This window comes from Protopterus annectens, chromosome 12.part0, assembly GCF_019279795.1.
Source record: "Protopterus annectens isolate FY-2018-M chromosome 12.part0, PAN1.0, whole genome shotgun sequence".
NCBI lineage: Eukaryota > Metazoa > Chordata > Ceratodontiformes > Protopteridae > Protopterus > Protopterus annectens.
Genome location: NC_056746.1, coordinates 563,581,139 through 563,600,637, shown reverse-complemented (window position 1 = coordinate 563,600,637; position 19,499 = coordinate 563,581,139). Strand labels below are relative to the sequence as shown.

Sequence of the window (19,499 nt, the reverse complement as noted above, 5' to 3'; positions counted from 1 at the left end):
TCTTCACCATGTGAATCTGTAATCGGGGATCTAGGCACCTGTGTTGATAGCTCACTCTTGATGACTGCAACTTGAGAGAGGCTGTTAACCCCCTTTGGATACATATACTCTGAAATGAACTAATAAAAGTAATTTCCTGTTGTATTCAATCAATGTTTAAACTAAAGGCCACGGAATGCAGAATCATCCCCTCAAGAAGCAGAAATATTCTGTGCCCTGCTGTGTTAATAAAACTCTTCACCATGTGAATCTGTAATCGGGGATCTAGGCACCTGTGTTGATAGCTCACTCTTGATGACTGCAACTTGAGAGAGGCTGTTAACCCCCTTTGGATACATATACTCTGAAATGAACTAATAAAAGTAATTTCCTGTTGTATTCAATCAATGTTTAAACTAAAGGCCACGGAATGCAGAATCATCCCCTCAAGAAGCAGAAATATTCTGTGCCCTGCTGTGTTAATAAAACTCTTCACCATGTGAATCTGTAATCGGGGATCTAGGCACCTGTGTTGATAGCTCACTCTCCTTTGACCATCACATGGCAACCATATTTAGGAAATCCTTCTACTTTTCACAACTAATTGTCAAAAAAATCTATTCTAAAACCAAGAAAGTCATTGACCCACTTTAGCCTGACCTATTCAGACCTATTATTGAATATACTACACCCTTTGACATGTATCTGGCTAGACATATTAATAAAACTTGGAAAAAACACAGATGTTCTAAACAAAAAGATCTCTTATCTCAGAAATGTTCATTACCAGGATAAACTGGAGTCCTTGTCTCTTTAGTCAGTGTCATACATGCTTCTGGGAGGAGACCTGTGGCTACCTTAACAGGACCTTAGGGATCCAGTTATTTTCAATATGCTTTTCCTTGACAAGTCAGATTGTTCATAGGTTCATAGGTAAATACTAGGCTAAACGCCCTTTTGCGCCATTTTAAGCCTATTCAATTTCAGTTAAATGTGAGAATTAAACCCTGTACCTTGTGTAAAATGCCTTAACCATTATGCCAACTCCAACCAGCTAACACCACTAACAAGCATCTAAACTTTCAAAAAATAAATAAGTAATGAAACTAGATGAAGATATTGATCACGCAGCAGCTTCCCCTGCTGTGAAATAGACTTCACTGGCATGTCAATCTGATTCCCTCTCATCCTTCAAACATAGCTTGGACAGTTGGGCAGGTGCTGATAAGTTTGCACTAGGACTTACAAGCATTGCCCTCCTTGCAAAGGGTGGTAGAGTTTGAGGGTGGGAATTGGCAAAGCATGCATGACCTCTGGTCTGAATTGTCTTGTATATACTATGGTTCTATGAATATCCTTCATAATAAGTTTAGCTTTAGCTTCATGCCTTCTGCATATCCCATCTCCTCCATAATCCTTCTAGCTGTACCACCTGTTATCACCCCCTAACCACCATTATGCTGCACTAAAATATTCAGTAGTATCAGTTTTCAAATATGGGCTCCAGAACTGTGTACTTAATCCGATCTGAGTTACACAAAGAATAAATGCCATTTTAAATACATCATTCTGTCCAGCTGTAAGTAACTACACAGCTCCAAGTATCATTTTTACTTACATTATCATTGTGTCTCTTCAAACAGATTGATTAATTTCATGTACCATTATAAGCCAAAGTTCTTTTACTTCCATTCCTTTTCCCAGACACCCAGTGTATGTTCTTTCTTCGGGTTTTTCCATCCAGAATGCATATGTTTGTCTTTCACTACATTACAATTTAGCAGGCATTATTTTGCCCACTCACACCATTTAACTTAACCTCAGTGACACAGTCGTTCTACTCTTAATTTATATTCCTAAAGGGAGGGTTACTAACAAACCAGGGTTAGGCCCATTTTTTTCACACTTAAATACAAGGCCAGTAATTCAATTCATCCCCTGCTCCAGCTCCATGGTACCGCCATTGATGTGGAATTACTGTTTCTGCCCTACTACATGCTATATTGCTTACTGTCCTTTCAGTTCAAATTCTTTGTATTTTTTTATTATTTGTTTTATTTTATTTTTGCTAGCTACCCAATAAAAAGTCTAGCCAACATTCATTTTCTCACTCTCTGTGATCTTCTCTATAATTGAGATTAGGCTCATCATTACTTAATTATGCAGTTTCTGCCTCAAAACACTCGATATCTTGACAGGAGTGTGTCTGTTCTGTAGTCTCAAGTGTTGAGGTAACAAGAATAAACTAGTTTGTCATACACTCTTAGTATCCCTGCTACTTCCTGCAGCATGTAAGGGCATGGCAAGGACAAACCATTATCCAGAGCTCCTTTCTCAGACCTTTTAACCCTTTTCAGTAATTTTTCCACTTCAGCATCCCCATCCCTTCTGCACTCCTTTTTTTAATAGTACTTGTTCTCTATGAACCCAAAACAAAAAATAAATTTTCAAGGCATCTGCTTTTTCTTCCTTTTCCTCTTCAAGCATCCTTCCATCTACCTTAAAAAAACTTATGTAAGTTAAGTGGATGTTCCTGTGTATACATGAGTGTGGGTGTGCACACGCTCACATCTCTGCACTTGTTTATATGTGTGTTACATGTATGTATGTGTGTGCACATTTTACTATAACTATGAACATTTATAAGTACAATGTGTGTGTGTGTGTGTGTGTGTGTGTGTGTGTGTGTGTGTGTATCAACAGTTATGTACATATGTATAATGTGTGCATTTGAGTGTGCATGTGTTTGTGACTGCATATAAGTGTATTCGTGTGTTCTAGATGTTTACTGCTGACTGCATTTCATTTATAGTTAGATGTTTTTGTGTTCCATTTTTGTTCTATCACACACATGCTCCATTTGTGATTTGACTTGCTCATTTCATAACTTAGAAGAACATAATTCACATGCTACCTGATACAAAAATGCTGTATCTGATGCTTCTTGCTTCAGTTTTTGATTTGCCTTTGTACAGTTTTACTCCATGCCTGATAAGCATCATATTACAGACTGGTTGTGCACTGGGTTGTGCTGGAACACTTATTTTCCATCTCTGGTAAGCATATTTTTTATCATTGTACACTGGGTTGTGCTCACACTGTTTTAGTCCATTTGTATTAACTAACATATTTACTGGGGTGCTCTTGCATCATTTTCACTGCACAGATGTCATCCTTCTATCTCTATGACCTTCAAGTGCACTATGGGTCCTGTTTGCCACAGCTAATGCTTGGAAGGTTCCCTCTCTGAAAGCAAAAAGCAGCATTTTTCAGGATTTGTACATACTTCTAATTTAGAAGAAAGCACATAGCTTAGAGTCAGTTATTTCGAACAGCTGAGCTTGTATCACACTTGCTGATGTCTTACAGTTCAGGTCTTCTGTTTACCTTTGCCTTAGAGATGTTTACGTAAGATGTTCTTGATCTTGTATGTTTGCTAATTAGCTTCTCTGATCTCTGTCTTGACTGACTACAGTAACACACATGCTTTACAGTGCCTCTCAGAGATCACTCTTTCTCTGAGCTGCAGTAACCTCAGATTAAGATGAATAAGATTTTAAAGGTGTGGGGCTGCCCCCCCCTTGCAAAAAATAAACTAAAATAATAATAATAATAGTTTTGCATTTGCTCATGTTGTTCTTTAGCTCTAGTCCTATGATACAAGTTTTGCAGTATTCAGTGTCATGCGATATGAGTTACTTTTACATTGCGTTTGTTTTGTGTACTGGCATCTCAAGGTCACGTAGTGGAACCAAGACTATTTACTTGGTGGTGAAGATGGTTTTTGAAGGTTGACTGTGGAATCCTTATGAACCCTGGGCACAGCAGTAATAGTTCTTTTTTACATTTGTTTGCTGAATTTTTTTCAAATTAAATTCAGTGACTTTAGTGTTATGTGGCAGTATGAACACTCTTTAATCACTAAAATAAAATTACTATTTATTTATTTTACAAAGCACCAGATGCGAGTTAACTTGACCACTTTGGCTCTGCCTAATGATCTGCGCGACATGCTTCAGAGAAGGCTGGGTGAGCTGGAACGTCAGCTTTTACGCAAAGTAGCTGAACTTGAAGATGAAAAATCTTTTCTTCATAATGAGACTGCAGCTCACCATCAAAGAACTGAAAGTGCACTCAATGCTCTGCTCGAACGGGTCACTGAGTTAGAGAAAGGTAAACTGTTTAAGTGTTGCATTATATAAGCCAATAGTTACAGCTCAGCATTGCTTTTATTATCTAACTTTCTTGCTTATTAGCTTTCTTTGAATGCAGTCTATATTTTATTTTTCCTCTCTAAATATTGCTACTGAGATCAACTGCTCATGTAGAAAATATGGTTCAAGAAGTAAAGTGAAGGGGTTGTGTTTCCTGCATGAAGCCATAGACCAGGATTTAAGAGTGTCCCTCTATTACCAAAGGGTAGGGTGGGGAGCATGATCATATGTTATCTTTTTGGCTCTTCTTTCCTACTAAAAGGCCTGGGAGCAGAAGTGCTGCTATGTTAGAGATCATCAGAGGAACTGAAGGCACTTGACAAAAAACTCACTGATAGAAGGGTAGTTAACTTAATTTGCATTGCTGACTTTCTCAAGATAGAGATTTTCATGAAAGGTAGCCTCAGAGAATGCAATGGATAATCCTTTCTGTCAACAGTATCCCATGGCTATAATGTTCTATAACAGTATAATAACAGCTGTGAATGAAAAATTGTTATGTGATGTAGTCATATATATTTAAAGTCAGCATTTGACAGAGTCATACACAAAACACTGATCAATAAATTAGAACTAGGTATCGATGTCCTGTTAATAGGTTGGATAGCTGGATGGCTTACAAATAGGACATGGCAAGTATCATACAGCAATTGGACAAATAAAATTTTTGGGTACAGTTAGAGTGTCCCACAGGGCTCTGTCCTAGGCTCCTAAGTTGTTTAGATTGTATATTTCAGACCTAATCTTTTTTATCTGAGGTGTCTACAGTCTATATGCTGATGATATGATATTGGGTAAACTGATTACATGTGTTACAGATAAGGCATGTCTGCAAAAGAACTTGACTAAATTGACCATTTGTGCACAAGAGAATAATATGCTGATAAATACATAAAAAGCTAAGCATATGTGATTTGGGAGACATAAATATTTAATACAACACACAGTGACTGAAACTTTAGATTAATTTAAGGACCTTGGTATATGGGTAGATCCAGCTTTGAGTTATCATGTCACCCAATTGTTTAATGACACTTCTAGAACTACAGGTTCTATAAAAAGATTTTTAAAGTCTAAGAAATCAGAAATGATGAAGTCATTGTTAGTTAGTTATATTAAATCCAAACTTAAATATGCAATAACAGTATGGAAACCTTATAAGAAAACAAGCATGAGTAAACTGGAAAGAGTACAGCAAAAATATACCAAGGGCATCCATGGATGTGAAAATTTAAGTTATTATGAAAGACTAAAATATCTGAACTTGTACAGTGTCTCTTGTAGATATCTAAGAGGGGATCTTATTCAGGTATATAGGGCATTTAGAGACAACTACCTCTGAGAATGTTTGGGGTTGTCAAAAAGTAGTAGAGAATCATTAGACAACCTATGTAGAAGAGTCTATAGGAATGAGAAGTGTGCTAATTGGTTCACTGAGAGAGCAACTGATGCATGGAACAGACGATGAAATTACACTAAAGAAAGTACTAGTTTAGATATTTTTAAGAACAGTCTGGACACTTACTATGGGAACAAGTGTTTTGGTGTATTGGCAAGCTAGAAGGGCATTAATGCCCGTACTTGAAATATTTGTATGTATGTATGTATGTATGTATGGCTGCCTTTACTGGGCATATGTGTGTGTGCATGTGTGTGTTTATGTGTGTGAATGTGTCTGCTTGTGTGTGGGTTTGTTTTACCTATATGTAGTGTCCGAAGACCAGGAATAATGCAAAATTAAACAAAAGCCAGGAACTCTAAAGCATGTGCTCCTCTTCTCAGAAAGCACCAGAAGCAGAAGACATGACAAACTGTCTCCCCTTGATTCAAGGATGGCCCTGATTCAAAATCAGGGTGAGGTAATGCAGCAAGATACACCACACTTCTTATAATAGCTGACTGTGGGAGATAGTCTAGTAAGGGGAGTACCTGACATAACTATACTATCTTCCTTTAGAATGCTTATACATCTGGCATTTTCCATACAGCATCACAATATGGATCCATCCACCTGTACTGTTATTCAATTACTTGTTTGCTCGTTTCCTCAAACACTCTTTCTCACTCATTCACTTACTCTCTTAGGTACTCACTCACGCATTCACACTCATTTGCTTGCTCACTGATTTATCCACTCATCCACTTATTCAGTCAGTCAGTGTCTCAACCAATAATAAGGCTATGAACATTAAACAATCAGCTGCTATCAGATTGTATCCTGTAGACCTGGGCTTCATTCATTTATTCTCTATTTGCCAGCTGTGTGACTGACAAAGTTACTTAAAGGAAAACTCCAGCTTCTCCTACAGTTTCAGTCAACTCTAGGTTGTGTTTCTCCCTACAATATGGTCCCAGTATTGTGTAGGTACCAGAAACCTGCTTGTATTTTATAAAACTTTAATCTGCTTGCTTTGAAATCAGAGGAAGGGAAAACCACCCACTTTTTTAAGCTTAGCTTCTGCTATAATTTGCAGAGGAATTCATCTATGCCTGCATGACATACCACAGACACAGATAAATTTGTAGTCAGGTACTGTTAGCAACCTTATACAGGTAATTAGTCATGTTGATGTCAGGCAGCAGCCACTGTAAAAAAGACAGGAAAGTGTGACACTGTTTTCCATTGCCTTTATTGCAAACCGGACTGATTCACATCTGCTTCTAATGTAGCCATGCCTTTCATAGCAAAACAGAGCAGTTAGAAGGCATTTGTCACCTCCTTTAATAAATTTACATAAGCAGCATCACAGTATTGAAATGCTAAGCTTTAAACTTTAAATATTTGTTGTTTATACTACTTTGCATTTTAAGATGACTTAAGTGTAGTATCAAAGATGTCTGTGGCATTTAGAAAAAAATCAGCAAGTCTTTGTTCTTATAATTCTTGTAAAGTAGCAGCACATTTTCCAAAGTGTGGGGGGAGGGGACTATCAATTAATCTTGAGCTACAAAAAGATGCTCTGAACAAAGGCCTGTTTGAGCTACTTTTCTGGTTGCAGCTGTATGTACTATAAAAGAAGCTCTGAGACACACACACAGATGAAGGCCATTCAAGAAACAAAAGAAACAGTCATGTTACAGATGGTATCTAACAAAGAGGGTAAAGGGGCTCCAGCATGTGCCTTACACAGACTGACTAAAGCCCCTGTCACTATACTCTATATTGTATAGACTTCTTAGGGTAGACTTATGCCTGGCCTATAGAGCAATCCAAGACCTAAACCTAATGAATATGCTGCATATCCATAAATCAAATGGGTCTAGGGCTACACATTCCAGGGACTTAAATATGGCCTACAAATTAAATAGGATCTGCTGGAGGGACAGATTTATCTTCCAGTGACTGCCGCATCTTTGGAACAGGCTACCAATTCATGTGAAACAGAGCACCTCTACGACACTGTTCAACAGGATCCAGGACAAGTGGATGAGGCACCATACATTCCTACCAGGGATAGCACCCACAACCCTCCTGGACATGGGCAGTCATCACTAAATGCAGTCTTGGGTATTGACTAGCACTTCTGTGGTATTACATTGGGTTGAAACGGCTAGTCTTAAAATGACCTCCGGGTCAATAGCCTAATCTCCTATGATCCCATGATATAATATGACAGTGGCTCACACTAATTCCACTATATGTCAATGGCATGGGAATACACAATTACTTATGTCTGGCATGCCTCATATAAAACAGACTTGAAATGGATTATGGGAAAGAGAAAAGCTTGAAGAAAAACAAGATCACATTGATATGTCAAGCCCCATTGGCAGCCATTTTGCAGAAAACATTACAATTCTGTAAGAAGCAGCCGGAGTGATTTTGAGGTGTTAAAATATCTCAGAAAAACAAAGACAGACTGAACATTTTTTTTTAGTTCTAAGGTGGAGTTTTCCTTTAACTGTACAGTTTCCTGGGTCACCTCTGAAAAGGGGCATTTGTGTCTCATGAACTTAACTGATTAATAAATAAAAGTAAAACAGAAGCAAACACACACACACACACACACACACACACACACACACACACACACACACACACACACACACAGACAAAAGCTCTGCCCCCCTGATTATAAGGGAAAATGTCGCAAGATGAGGGCAGAGTTAATATATAACAAGCAATTAAAACAGCAGATCACTGCTATTACAATGTTCTTTCTTAGCATATCAGGTATCATAAAAATAACTGTAACAAACTGGCTTTTTCTTGATATAGTATGTAATTTCTAGTGACTATTGAGTTTACTGTCTGGATGCAAATATTGACAAATGCTTTTGGATAAGTGAACTGGTTCTTCATGAACCAGTTTCATGTACAGACCATGCCACTAGGCCATGGTAAGCACTGGGCAATTTAGACTGAGTAGTTATCACAGGAATCATGAGAAGGCCAGTGAAGTAATACATACTGTGGAGTGGCCTGTGAATTCCCCATCAGGGGCCTGTTCTGTTTATTTTAAATGTGTTTACAGGGTAAATCCTACTGAACAAAGACCCTTTTATCAGGGTGAGAGTTTGATGAACAGGTCTTCTTTTATGAGGGCGGGCTCTTGTGCTGCTTGGCAGCTTGACTTTTGAGTCCAGGAATGTTGCAACATATAGATATTTCAGTGGTAGTTGTGATGGGGTACTAATAACATTTAGTGGTGGGCACATAAGGAGAAGCACTTGTGTTCTTAGTTGCGGGAGTCTAAATGAGCACTAGAGGGTGAGAACAAATTCAAAATCTCTAGCTCTGCAATTGAAGACATTGAAAGGGTTTGTTGCCCAGTCTGAAGAATTCCTTCAGACAATGTGTAAATCAGTGTAAAATAGGCAGACTTAAGTTTAATGGTAAAGACAAAAAAATGCCTTTTTTAAACAAATACACATCATTAGAAAATGCATTTTAGCAACAATATATATCTGATTGCTTACAAATGTGACTTATGTAGCTTTTGTGGTATAATTGGCTATAGCAGCAAAAATTAAATGGTAGCATGTAACATAGCAAAGGCATTTTGTTATGGTTTTCAGCATTCAGATATTAATTACTTATGTCCTAGCATCTAAAGCTGCCAAGACCAAATGTTACCTTCTCTCATAAACAGATAAAAATGCAAATGTGGTATCTGTAATTAACTGTATGTATCTTTAATTATTCTATCAGGAAACAATGGCTTCAAATCACCAGATGATTTTAAACTGTCCTTGCCTCTGCGCACAAACTACTTATATGGGAAGATTAAAAAAACCCTTCCAGAACTATATGCCTTCACTGTGTGTATGTGGCTCCGTTCGAGTGCATCACCTGGAATAGGAACACCTTTCTCTTATGCTGTCCCTGGACAATCTAATGAAATAGTGCTGATGGAATGGGGGAACAATCCAATTGAACTGCTCATTAATGACAAGGTAAGAAGTAAGTGCAGCATTCACACATTGGAGTGTTTGTGCACTGTGGTTACAAGCTGGTAGGTGGCCAAATGTGGTACTCCCTGTTGATGTACTTAAAATGAATTTTATATACTCAAGTGTTATTGAAATAATATAATCCTTCTGTGACTGCCACCACCAGGTACAGGAATGTTGCCAGCTGTCACCTTTTCAGTTTTGTACTCAACCTGGGTTCTATCCCTACATCAGCAGAAACCTTTTTGTAATGAAAGGGCTGTACCCTTCCCTACTCCATTTTAGCTAGCAGTACTGCCTGAAACTGAGCTTTTTAGTAGATACTGCTACAACACCATAATTCTTATGGCTATACTATAGGACTGCCTGTTCCAGGCACCTACAAAGAGTTAGAGGGCAACTGATAAAGCTAACTTATAAGTGTATGAAGCAGTTTGTTCTTTCTTAGTAGTAATGATTTAGTATTCAAATATTCACCACACCTCTCAACCTCTTAGCACAAAAAATCAGGATAAAGCCAAAAATAAGAACAAAATTTAAATATTGCTCTTATAAACTTAGAAAGTTGCTAGAATAAAAGGTTTTGTGTTACCATGCATTTTCTGAAGGAGATGAAGCCTGAAAATCATACTGATTTGCCAGAAAATCACAAATTTTATGAGGATCAGACCAAAAATAATGTGAAAATCTGGACAGTTGAGAGGTATTATATTGGCATGTCATTTCCAATCAGAAGTTAGCACTTACAGATAAGGAAGTACACATGTAGAGCATGTGTCTAACAATGTCTGATGGGTGTGTATACTAAATGTAGAAGTGTTTGTGTGCATGTGTATGCATGCATGCACGTGTGTGCAGGTATGTGCATGCATGTGTGCTTCTGTGTACACGCACATACATAGAAACACATGTACATACACAAAGCCTCCATGATAATAAAAGGAAAATGTTGCAAGACATATGGGTGGGGTTAATATGTAAAAAGCAATGAAAACAGCAGATCACAAAATTGTTAGAGTAGTAGGTGTCATAAAACAGTTGTAACAAAACGTTTTTTTCTCTTAATACAGTACATAGTTTATAATGCTTGAGTTTATTGCCTGGATGTGTGTCCATAACAGTTGAATATACTAAATATATGTAAGTGCTTGTGTGCATGTATGCTACATTTTATATTAACATCTATTGGAATTTGCAGTTGGGTTGGCAAGATGGTACCAGCTACAATGAGTGCAAAATAAGCCAGTTAAAGCAGGTATCTCTAGACTGTATATATGTGATTAAAACCTACAGATATAGAATTCATAAGCTGGTACACACTTGAAGAAGAAACAGTTGCTAAACAAAAGGATGACTGTTCATAAAGGATGACTGTTCCAGAAATCTAATACTAACAGCATAATGTTGACAGCTAAGCACACCATGAACAAGACATAAATATAAAAAGAGAAACACATTTTTAAAACCTGAAAAATATGAAGATTTGAAAGCAAAATTGTTGTACTATATAAAAAGTGAATCAGTCATTGTGAATAAGTCAGTATCTCAAAGAAATGTTGGTTGGTGACTATTCATGTGTAACTCATTGACTGCAAATGTTTTACCTTTAATATTAATTATGTACTTTGTTGGGGTTTAATAATCTTAAGAGTTAGATACAGCGGTAGCATTGTTACCTCACAGCAAGAGGTTCTCCCGTTCGATTCTTGGCTTGGCTTGGGAGTGCCTTCTGTGTGGAGTCTGCATGTCCTCCCCGTTTTTGGGTAGCGTTCGAAAAGACATGTGTGCATAAATGGGCGTGCCTTCGTTGAAGGTTGGGCGTCGAGCTGGCACCTCAGCGTTTCGTAAAAATCTACTGCCAATTATTAGCGGACCGGAGTTCTGCTGTGGCGACCCCTTACCGGGAAAAAGCCGAAAGACAAACAACATCATGTACTTTGTTGGGGTTTAATAATCTTAAGAGTTAGATGTGATAAATAAAGGTCTTTGCTTTGTTCATAAAAATATAAATAAAAAAATTCATTAAAGCACCATTGAATGAGTCACTTTTGATTGAATGTCTTTGAATAGTCAGTTTTCGCCAAGATAAACAGTAGTCTTAATTCTGTTATAAATGCTCCCTTAGTAAGAGGATTTCAGGATAAAGAGAACAATACTTTATCATGGCACCATTGCAAATACAGAAGCTGATGACTTAAAGAGAAATAGGTCATATTCAGCAGATGGATGCCAATCATGGGGACATCAATACAGGCAGGGTTAAAACTACAAAGGGGAAATTATTCAAAGATAAACAGACCCTCAAATAATGCCTGATGATGTTTCAGTAAGTCAGAATATCTGGGCTGGTAACATTAACAGTGGTAAGACCTTCCAATAAAAATATAAATAGTGTGAAAGAAGAAAACCAGTAAGACAGAATGAATGACAATGAAAAAAACTGGTATAATTTATCCAGAGAGAATTTTATAAGCAATTTAAAATTGTAGGTTAGAATTTGCTGAGAAATAAAACATTTGGATATTCCACTTACAAAAGACTGTGCACCAGACAGGCAAAGAAGAAACGTTGTTTGCGAATGAATACCAGAGGTTGACTCCAATATACACAGACAGACTGCCAAGAAGTGAAGACATACATGCTGGAAAGAATAAGGCAAAGCACTTAAAGGACACGGGTCCAGTGGGCTAACTCAGTTACCTTGTTAACAAAAAAAAAATATCACAGGTTCTGAAGTGCCTGAATGTGTGCAACAGTCCAGATCTAAAAGCATGTGATGAGTATGCATCAGCTGGCCTATGCAGTTGTTTGAAAATGAGCATGTATGCAGATCACTGAGTTTCACTGCACCTATTTTTTTCAGTAATTTTTATTTATTTACAATAGTACAAAACAACAAGTAAGGAGTAACAAAAACACATATGACCATCAAATAAGTGTTATACATTGAGAATAGTACAGTAAAAAGTAGGTCAGTCAACAAAACAATGTACACTATATACACAGACGCTTTCATTTTTTAGGTGAATAATTGTAACAATCAAGTAAGGGTTGTTATGAGTAAAATATAAAGAAGAGAAAGAGGAACATTTTTGGGAGTTAGGTATATGAATTGTTTTGGGATCTCCTGGTGGTAGATTAGTATGAGCACTGGGGATGGGCTATGCTAGAATAATATTAAAGATTTGTTCCCATAATTCTCTGATTTTAGTGTTTTTTATCCCTTTTATCGAGTAATATTTTATGGGCTAAAAGGTGTTTGATCGCCATCGGTCTAAAATCCTCCCATGAAATACTAGTTGGGTGGGACAGAGCTGCTATAATTTACTTTTCTACCTGTGACATGGAAGAAAATACATAAAAGGTTGCCTGGGCAAGAACGTGGTATTGCTGAATAATGTGTTTTTTTTTTTTTTTTAGACTTAATAGGCAGTATAGTGCTACACTTTTGCCTGAAAGAGATTGGACTCCTCTTTGGATTTTCACATGAGCAGTCTTCTGCATGATTTCATGTTCTCTAAGTTTGCATGCATTTTTGTTTGGGTCTTTGGTTCAGCATTGTTTAAAGACATGCTGATGATAGTAATTAGTACCTTGGTAGCATGTGATTGTTCATGCATGTGTCTGTGATAGACATAGTTCTCAACTGTAGAGGTTGTGGCAGAATGTCCAGATTTTTGCCTTATATTTTTGGTCCATTTTAATTAACTTTTTCTGGCAAATTAGTGGCAAATCATTAAAGACTGAAGCTAGAAAATAATGACAGACATTTGAGTTTTAGGGAGTTTTAGACTTCATACCCTTCAGAAATTCCATGCTAATGCAAAACCTGTTATTTTATCACCTTTCCAAGTTTGTAAGAGCAATATTTCAAAGTTGTCCCTATTTGTGCCACTTTTTTATGGCTTTGTCCATATTTCTTACTCTAAGAGGTTGAGAGGTATGGTGGTAGACTTGCATCAAATCTAGGCTTGGTTCCTGTCTTGTACCTTCAACTTATCAAAATAGGTTTCAGCCTTTAAAATCCTGAATTAGATTAAACCAGGGGTATAAAATGGAAGGGTGGATTGATAGGGATGCTGTAGTTAGCTCAATGGTGATTAGTTAATATGCCATAAGACTGGAATGGTCTTCATGTGCAGTACTTTCAGATATTACTGCAGCGCTGTCTTTGAGGTTGTAGGACCTCTGGGTAAAAGAGAACCTGTGGTTGAGTGAATTTGTAGTTAGTATAATTACACTCATTTAAGTGTAGAGTAGGATTGCCTATTTTAAAAATGCTAAGTCTGGTAAATGTTGCTGTTATAGTAAGTCTGTGTTTTTGCTTTATCATTATTGAACATTTGATATTTTTGCACTCAGTGTACTGTTATAAATTTGGATGGATGGTTTATACTATTTAACCAAGATTCGAAAGTCAAGGAAAGCATTTGTATCTATTAAAAACAATTATCAAAAAGTGGGTTCTGAGCATGTTCTTAGACCTTACAATTTCTTTTGCTCCAAAATGAGAAATAGCAAAAAAAAAAAAATTGGATGTGTCATTTACTTTTAGCCAAGTGTGACACACTTCTTAATCACAAATAGCAGTATAATATAAAACTTACTACTTGGTTGTTGTCTTTTTTAATGGGAAAAAAGATGAACTTGCTAAAGAGGAATTTTGTGCCGACCCAAAACATTAGTTTCCATATGGTTTTGTGCACTGTTTGGAGTAATTATCTGCTGTAATCCCCTACCAACAATGTAGATGAACTAAAATGGGTAAGAGCAAACTTTGCATCAAAAGAAGGCTTTCTAGTTAAATATTAAACTGATGTAATCACAAAAACCTTAGAAGAGGGAAAATAAAGAGGCAGAAAATTTGCAACCTTTTAAACAGCGATGGGGTGAATAATTTTCTGAGGTGCAGCAAACTGAGTCACAAAGTTAGAGGAGCCATAGTTTTATGGTTTATGAATGCCGGATTGTGCTGCCTGAAGTTTGGAGGAAATGACTTGTATAGAGTTAAAGAGTATCGATTTCCATACAAACCCAGAGTTATGCCAATTTGTGGGCATAAGCACTAGGTGTGCAGACAATCTGATATACAAGGGGTCAGCTGACAGAGCAGTATAAGCATAACATCCCATTAGGTGAAGGCACAATACTGATGATGTTAAGTTTGACTAATGCACTCTTAATACTAAGATATTTTATAGCTGCAGAACATTATAAGCAAGAGCTTTCAATGTGTCAAAGTTTAGTGGCGATGCTATTAGCACCACATATAAATAACATGAAAAGAATAACGCATAATCTGAAGTGAAATTACACAATTGTTTTAATAAAAGAGATAGGGAGAGAAGACACTTTTATTCTTGTTTGAAAGGTAAAGTAAACTTAAGAATGCTGAATGTTGAAAAGTACATTAAAATAGAAGCAGCATGAAGGAAACTGAACAGGACATGTTTAAAATATGTGGCATAATCATCAGTTTCCATCTGGTATTTCATGTTACTTGCTGATGTGCAGACACCATGAAGGGCAAAGCAACATTAACAATGGATGGAAATGCTGGGAAGCTGTTGGCTGCAGAAAATCAAATTAATAAGCCAAGATGCTGCAAAAAATACAAAATAAGGAAACAGCAGTCTAGGTGGGAGTTAGATGTACAAAGACAGTGTAGCTGAACCAAGTGCTTTGTAAATATGGAACACAGCAAATAAGCAGTACGAATAATACAGACAGATGAATTATTTTAGCTGTTTATTTTATGTTTCTTAAATGAGTGCGTGAAATAGTTTGTGTCTTTTTCAACCACAACCTAGGCCAGAAACAAAAAGTAACACAATGTAAAAGTTAAGTAACATAGATCATAAGTAACTAAATACATTATTGTCAAAGGTATTTAATATAAGCTGCATTATTTACAGCAAGGTGACAAAAATGCAGTTAACAATTAGTAATTTATGATACAATTAAAAAAAGAAAACGTTCAACCATATAAGGATGTTCCTTTATTAAAAATTATAATAACTAACACAGATTGGAGAAGTGTGAGTTATCAGAACAGTGAAGCCAGGACAGTAAAAAAAAAATTAGGGACCAACAAACAATCAAGTAGAGGTCAGTGGCTACTGAGCATGTCTGAAGTAAGCAGAGGCTGGGTAGTTAACAAGAGGAGCGAAGAAATAAGTCTATAAGTATGATTTTACAAAAATAATATAACGTTGACAAAAAAAGTGGCCTAAGGGCAAAAATATATAGTAGGAATAAAGAAATAAACAGTTTGCATGAAGATGGCATGGTTACAGATGGCTAGATGGTTAGAAAACAAATCAAGAAAAAAATACTGAAAATAACACAGATGTGGTGCAGCCAAAATAGCAATGATAAGTATGTCGTACAGCAAAGGCAATGCAAATGCATGCTTAAAAAGGTACATGTGCACACATGCACACGCACACACATGTGCATGTGTGCATGTGTGTATGTGTACACATATATATATATATATATATATATATATATATATATATACTTTTTTTAAAAAAACTAGAACTTGGTCAATATTGATCAGGACACTACCCCAGTAAACAACTATAAATAAAATAATACAAAATAAACACAAGGTTTCAGTGTACTAAACTCTATATACACTGATCACTATCACTACATCCTGCATTAAAGTCTGGGTGCAGTTTAGATATTAGTATTCTTTGCTGCATTTATATCATGTTTTTGCAGACGGACAAACTACCCTCAGCACACTATATCTTCACCTAACCTAATCTGTGATTGCAAAACCAGAAATGACAGGGAATTTCAAACATTCTCTCTTCCATGATATTGGGAAATTTCAAAATAGTTATACGTACATTTAGGCAGTGTGGGATGTGAAGCCTCTCAAGTGGTTTGCCCCACCTGCAAACATTTTTTTTTTTTGCAGTCATTACACTAGTTGTCAGGGGTTACATTTCAACTTTGGGTTCATTCTTTTACCAATCACTGTACTGGATTTTCCGAAGATAATCAGTAATGCTATCTATGATGAACCAGGGTGTATCATTTGTACCGCCAACTTAAACGTAACTGCAAGGTCCCTATAACCAGGAGATTTGCACTGTAGATGTGTCAGCAGCCTCCCTTCAGAATTCCCCCTGCTGTGCTCGTGAGTGAAACTTCCATTAGCCAGCTGTTGCTTTTGTTCACTGACAAATTTAATGCATTCATTTGCAGCAACACTCACATGCACACAGTCCATTATAACTCCACCACAATAAAATAACTCTCAGAAGGGATCTGAAGCTGACTAGAGAATAGCTATAACATGAGAAGATCATTATTGATATGCAATGAAGAAGTATTTCTAAGTAATCCCATAATTAACTGATTTATGCAGCCTACACAGAATGTGAATATAGATATTCTAAACCACTGAGCATCAGTCACAGAAAAGCAGTTTCAGAAAATCCAGTTGCAGATAAATATGGATCTGCATATAACTGATACTAGGCTATAAATAAAATATCAACTTATTTGATATTGAGTACTGTGAAGACTGCCAGCCTAGCCAGATAGAATTTTATAGATAATTCTATAATTTGTAAATATTAATGTAAGGCACAGGCTTGTTGTCTTAAATGGAAAAAAAAACTGCTGTTAGATGTGGAACTGAAAAAAAATGAAACAGTACTCTCTGCTGACCACATAAAACATGTTGTGACCCTTTGATCTAAAGTTGGCTCTGGCCTGTCTAGATGAGGACATTCTTTCTAATGTTTTAACCAAGAGTTAAATTGCTAGATTTAAACATGCAAATGTATTGTTATTGCTCTGCTTCCTGACCAGCTGCAAGATAACAAAAGGAAATGTTAAGAATGTAACTGCAGTTTCTGTTAGCCTGGGAACCCAGATAAGTGTGAAGAATGATGTAATGGGAACCAGGAATGTGATTTTAAAAACAAAGAGAATCAGAGGGCATTAAGCAATTTTGTCTTGACCATCCAACTCACAGCACTGTCTTGTTCTATATGTAACTTATCTTAGACTTGTGTTTTCTCTTAGAAATAACTAGAAAATAGAAAGATTAGACTGTGTTTTTCTGTGATGTCAGAACTGTACTACTGAATTATTTTAAGTATTTCTCTGTGATCTCTGAACTCTTGACTAGCACTGTGTAGTAGAAAGTATTGTCTTGTGTTTTTATTATTTATTATTAAATATTTTTAAACCTTTCAACTGCGGCTGTTTTGTGTAGAGATAATTTAAGCTCTTAAGAGTACTTGCATGCCTTTGGTAAAATTGTACAAAGCCACTCCTATAGCTTTAGCCCTGGGCAATACTACCAATTGGATTGGATAATAATATTGCACAATAATAATTGGACACCCTTTTAATGGCCTTTGGGTAGCTGATAATTATTAGCTGGATGGTGGCAGTGATTTCTACTGTATAGTCTGGGCAAAAGGGGCACAGCTGGAGAACCTGTGCCAGCCTTCTCCAGGAGTGTCTGTGTGGTTATATAAACTTATCTTGAAGTGTGTGTGTCAGCTACTTGGGCAGGGACATGAAGCAATGGTTGGACAGAGAGGGTGCTGGAGATTTTAGCTTGCCCAACTGGCTGAGATCTGGACCCTATAGCTGTACCAGTGGGGAGTCTTATTGGGGACCTGGAGAGCAAGAGAGCAACCAGCCCTGGACTGACTGTGATCTCTGTGTGCTCTTAAGGCAAATTGTACTTTACTGTGTGTGTTATCCTTTCCTCATATATGAGACACCCCCCACTGGTGTTAGTGGTGAGGATTGAGGCTCCTTGATTGCTGGGCCAAGGCACGGGTGTCACAAGTGCTCCCATATCTGTTAATTCCCCCTGAGATGTCAAGTACAGAGGAGTTGTACCCTCATTCTTAAACCAGCAGCAATGTTTAGATGTGAGGGTCATTTTCAGGCTGGATCTGGGAACTCCTTTTTACTGCAACTTTTACTTGAATTTGTAAATCAGGAAATGAATAATGGCTATGCACATGCTACTTTCAGTCTGGAGGTTGCATGATGCCATAAGAATTTTATTTACATCAGTGATCTGTAATAGTATCTCTCACAAACAGGCATAGGTTCATAGATAGTCACTAGGCATGCATTCCAGGAGACAGTTGAAGAACCTAGGCAAGTTCTTCAATTGCCTCAATGCACAGTCTGGTTAAGTCACTAGTTTAAGTTCACACAGTAGACAAATGAAGGCTAAGGGAATCAAACCTTGTAACAAAGGAAACAGTTTGATAATAACTCGTAGACTTTATCCTCTGCATTAACCGCCTGATGTTTCTTACTGTGTTATTTATTTGAGGTGGTTTTCATAATGCACAGTTAGTATTTCATATCAAAGTATCTTCCTGGATACCTGTGTACCCATCACTGACAATATTCATTGCTGTCATTTAAATACCATCATCAACCCCATGTTTTTATTTTTACATGAGGTTGGGGTGTTACATCAACATTAGTCAAGGTGACCAAATCACCTAGAGCAAAAGTTTACAGTTCTAAGGGGCTAGAGCCATCATTCAGTCATTCTGCATTAAATACAACAAAAACAACGCATGATTATAAAGGTAGCAAGCATAAATACTGCCAGCAGTAAGGCATCCCATTTCATTTGTTATAAAGATGTCTTGTGCTTTAGCTCTCCCCTCCTAAAAAAAGAACACTATACGTTAGTGCTTTATTACCAGTTTATTTGCAAATTAATGATAGGTCACAGGCTTTATTTTATCAGCATGTATTGCTCAGCATTGTCAAATACCAACATTTTCCACTTATGATCCAATTCATGTCCACTGATACCACTTTTGCTCTACCCAGATGCTTGGGCCTTTTGGCCAAATGTTCCAAAGACTAGCCTTGTTGGGCCACAGCTGAACCCTCATC

The 19,499-nt window shown here is 37.0% G+C and overlaps 1 protein-coding gene across 1 annotated transcript in view; it reads left to right on the top strand.

The window, feature by feature from the left end:
* Positions 1-19,499, top strand: part of NPTX2 (neuronal pentraxin 2) — a 191,221-nt gene that overhangs the window by 50,595 nt on the left and 121,127 nt on the right. The window contains exons 2-3 of the mRNA XM_044089699.1: positions 3,936-4,152; positions 9,346-9,590. Coding sequence (XP_043945634.1) covers positions 3,936-4,152; positions 9,346-9,590 — 462 coding nt within the window. The remainder of the gene's footprint in view (positions 1-3,935; positions 4,153-9,345; positions 9,591-19,499) is intronic.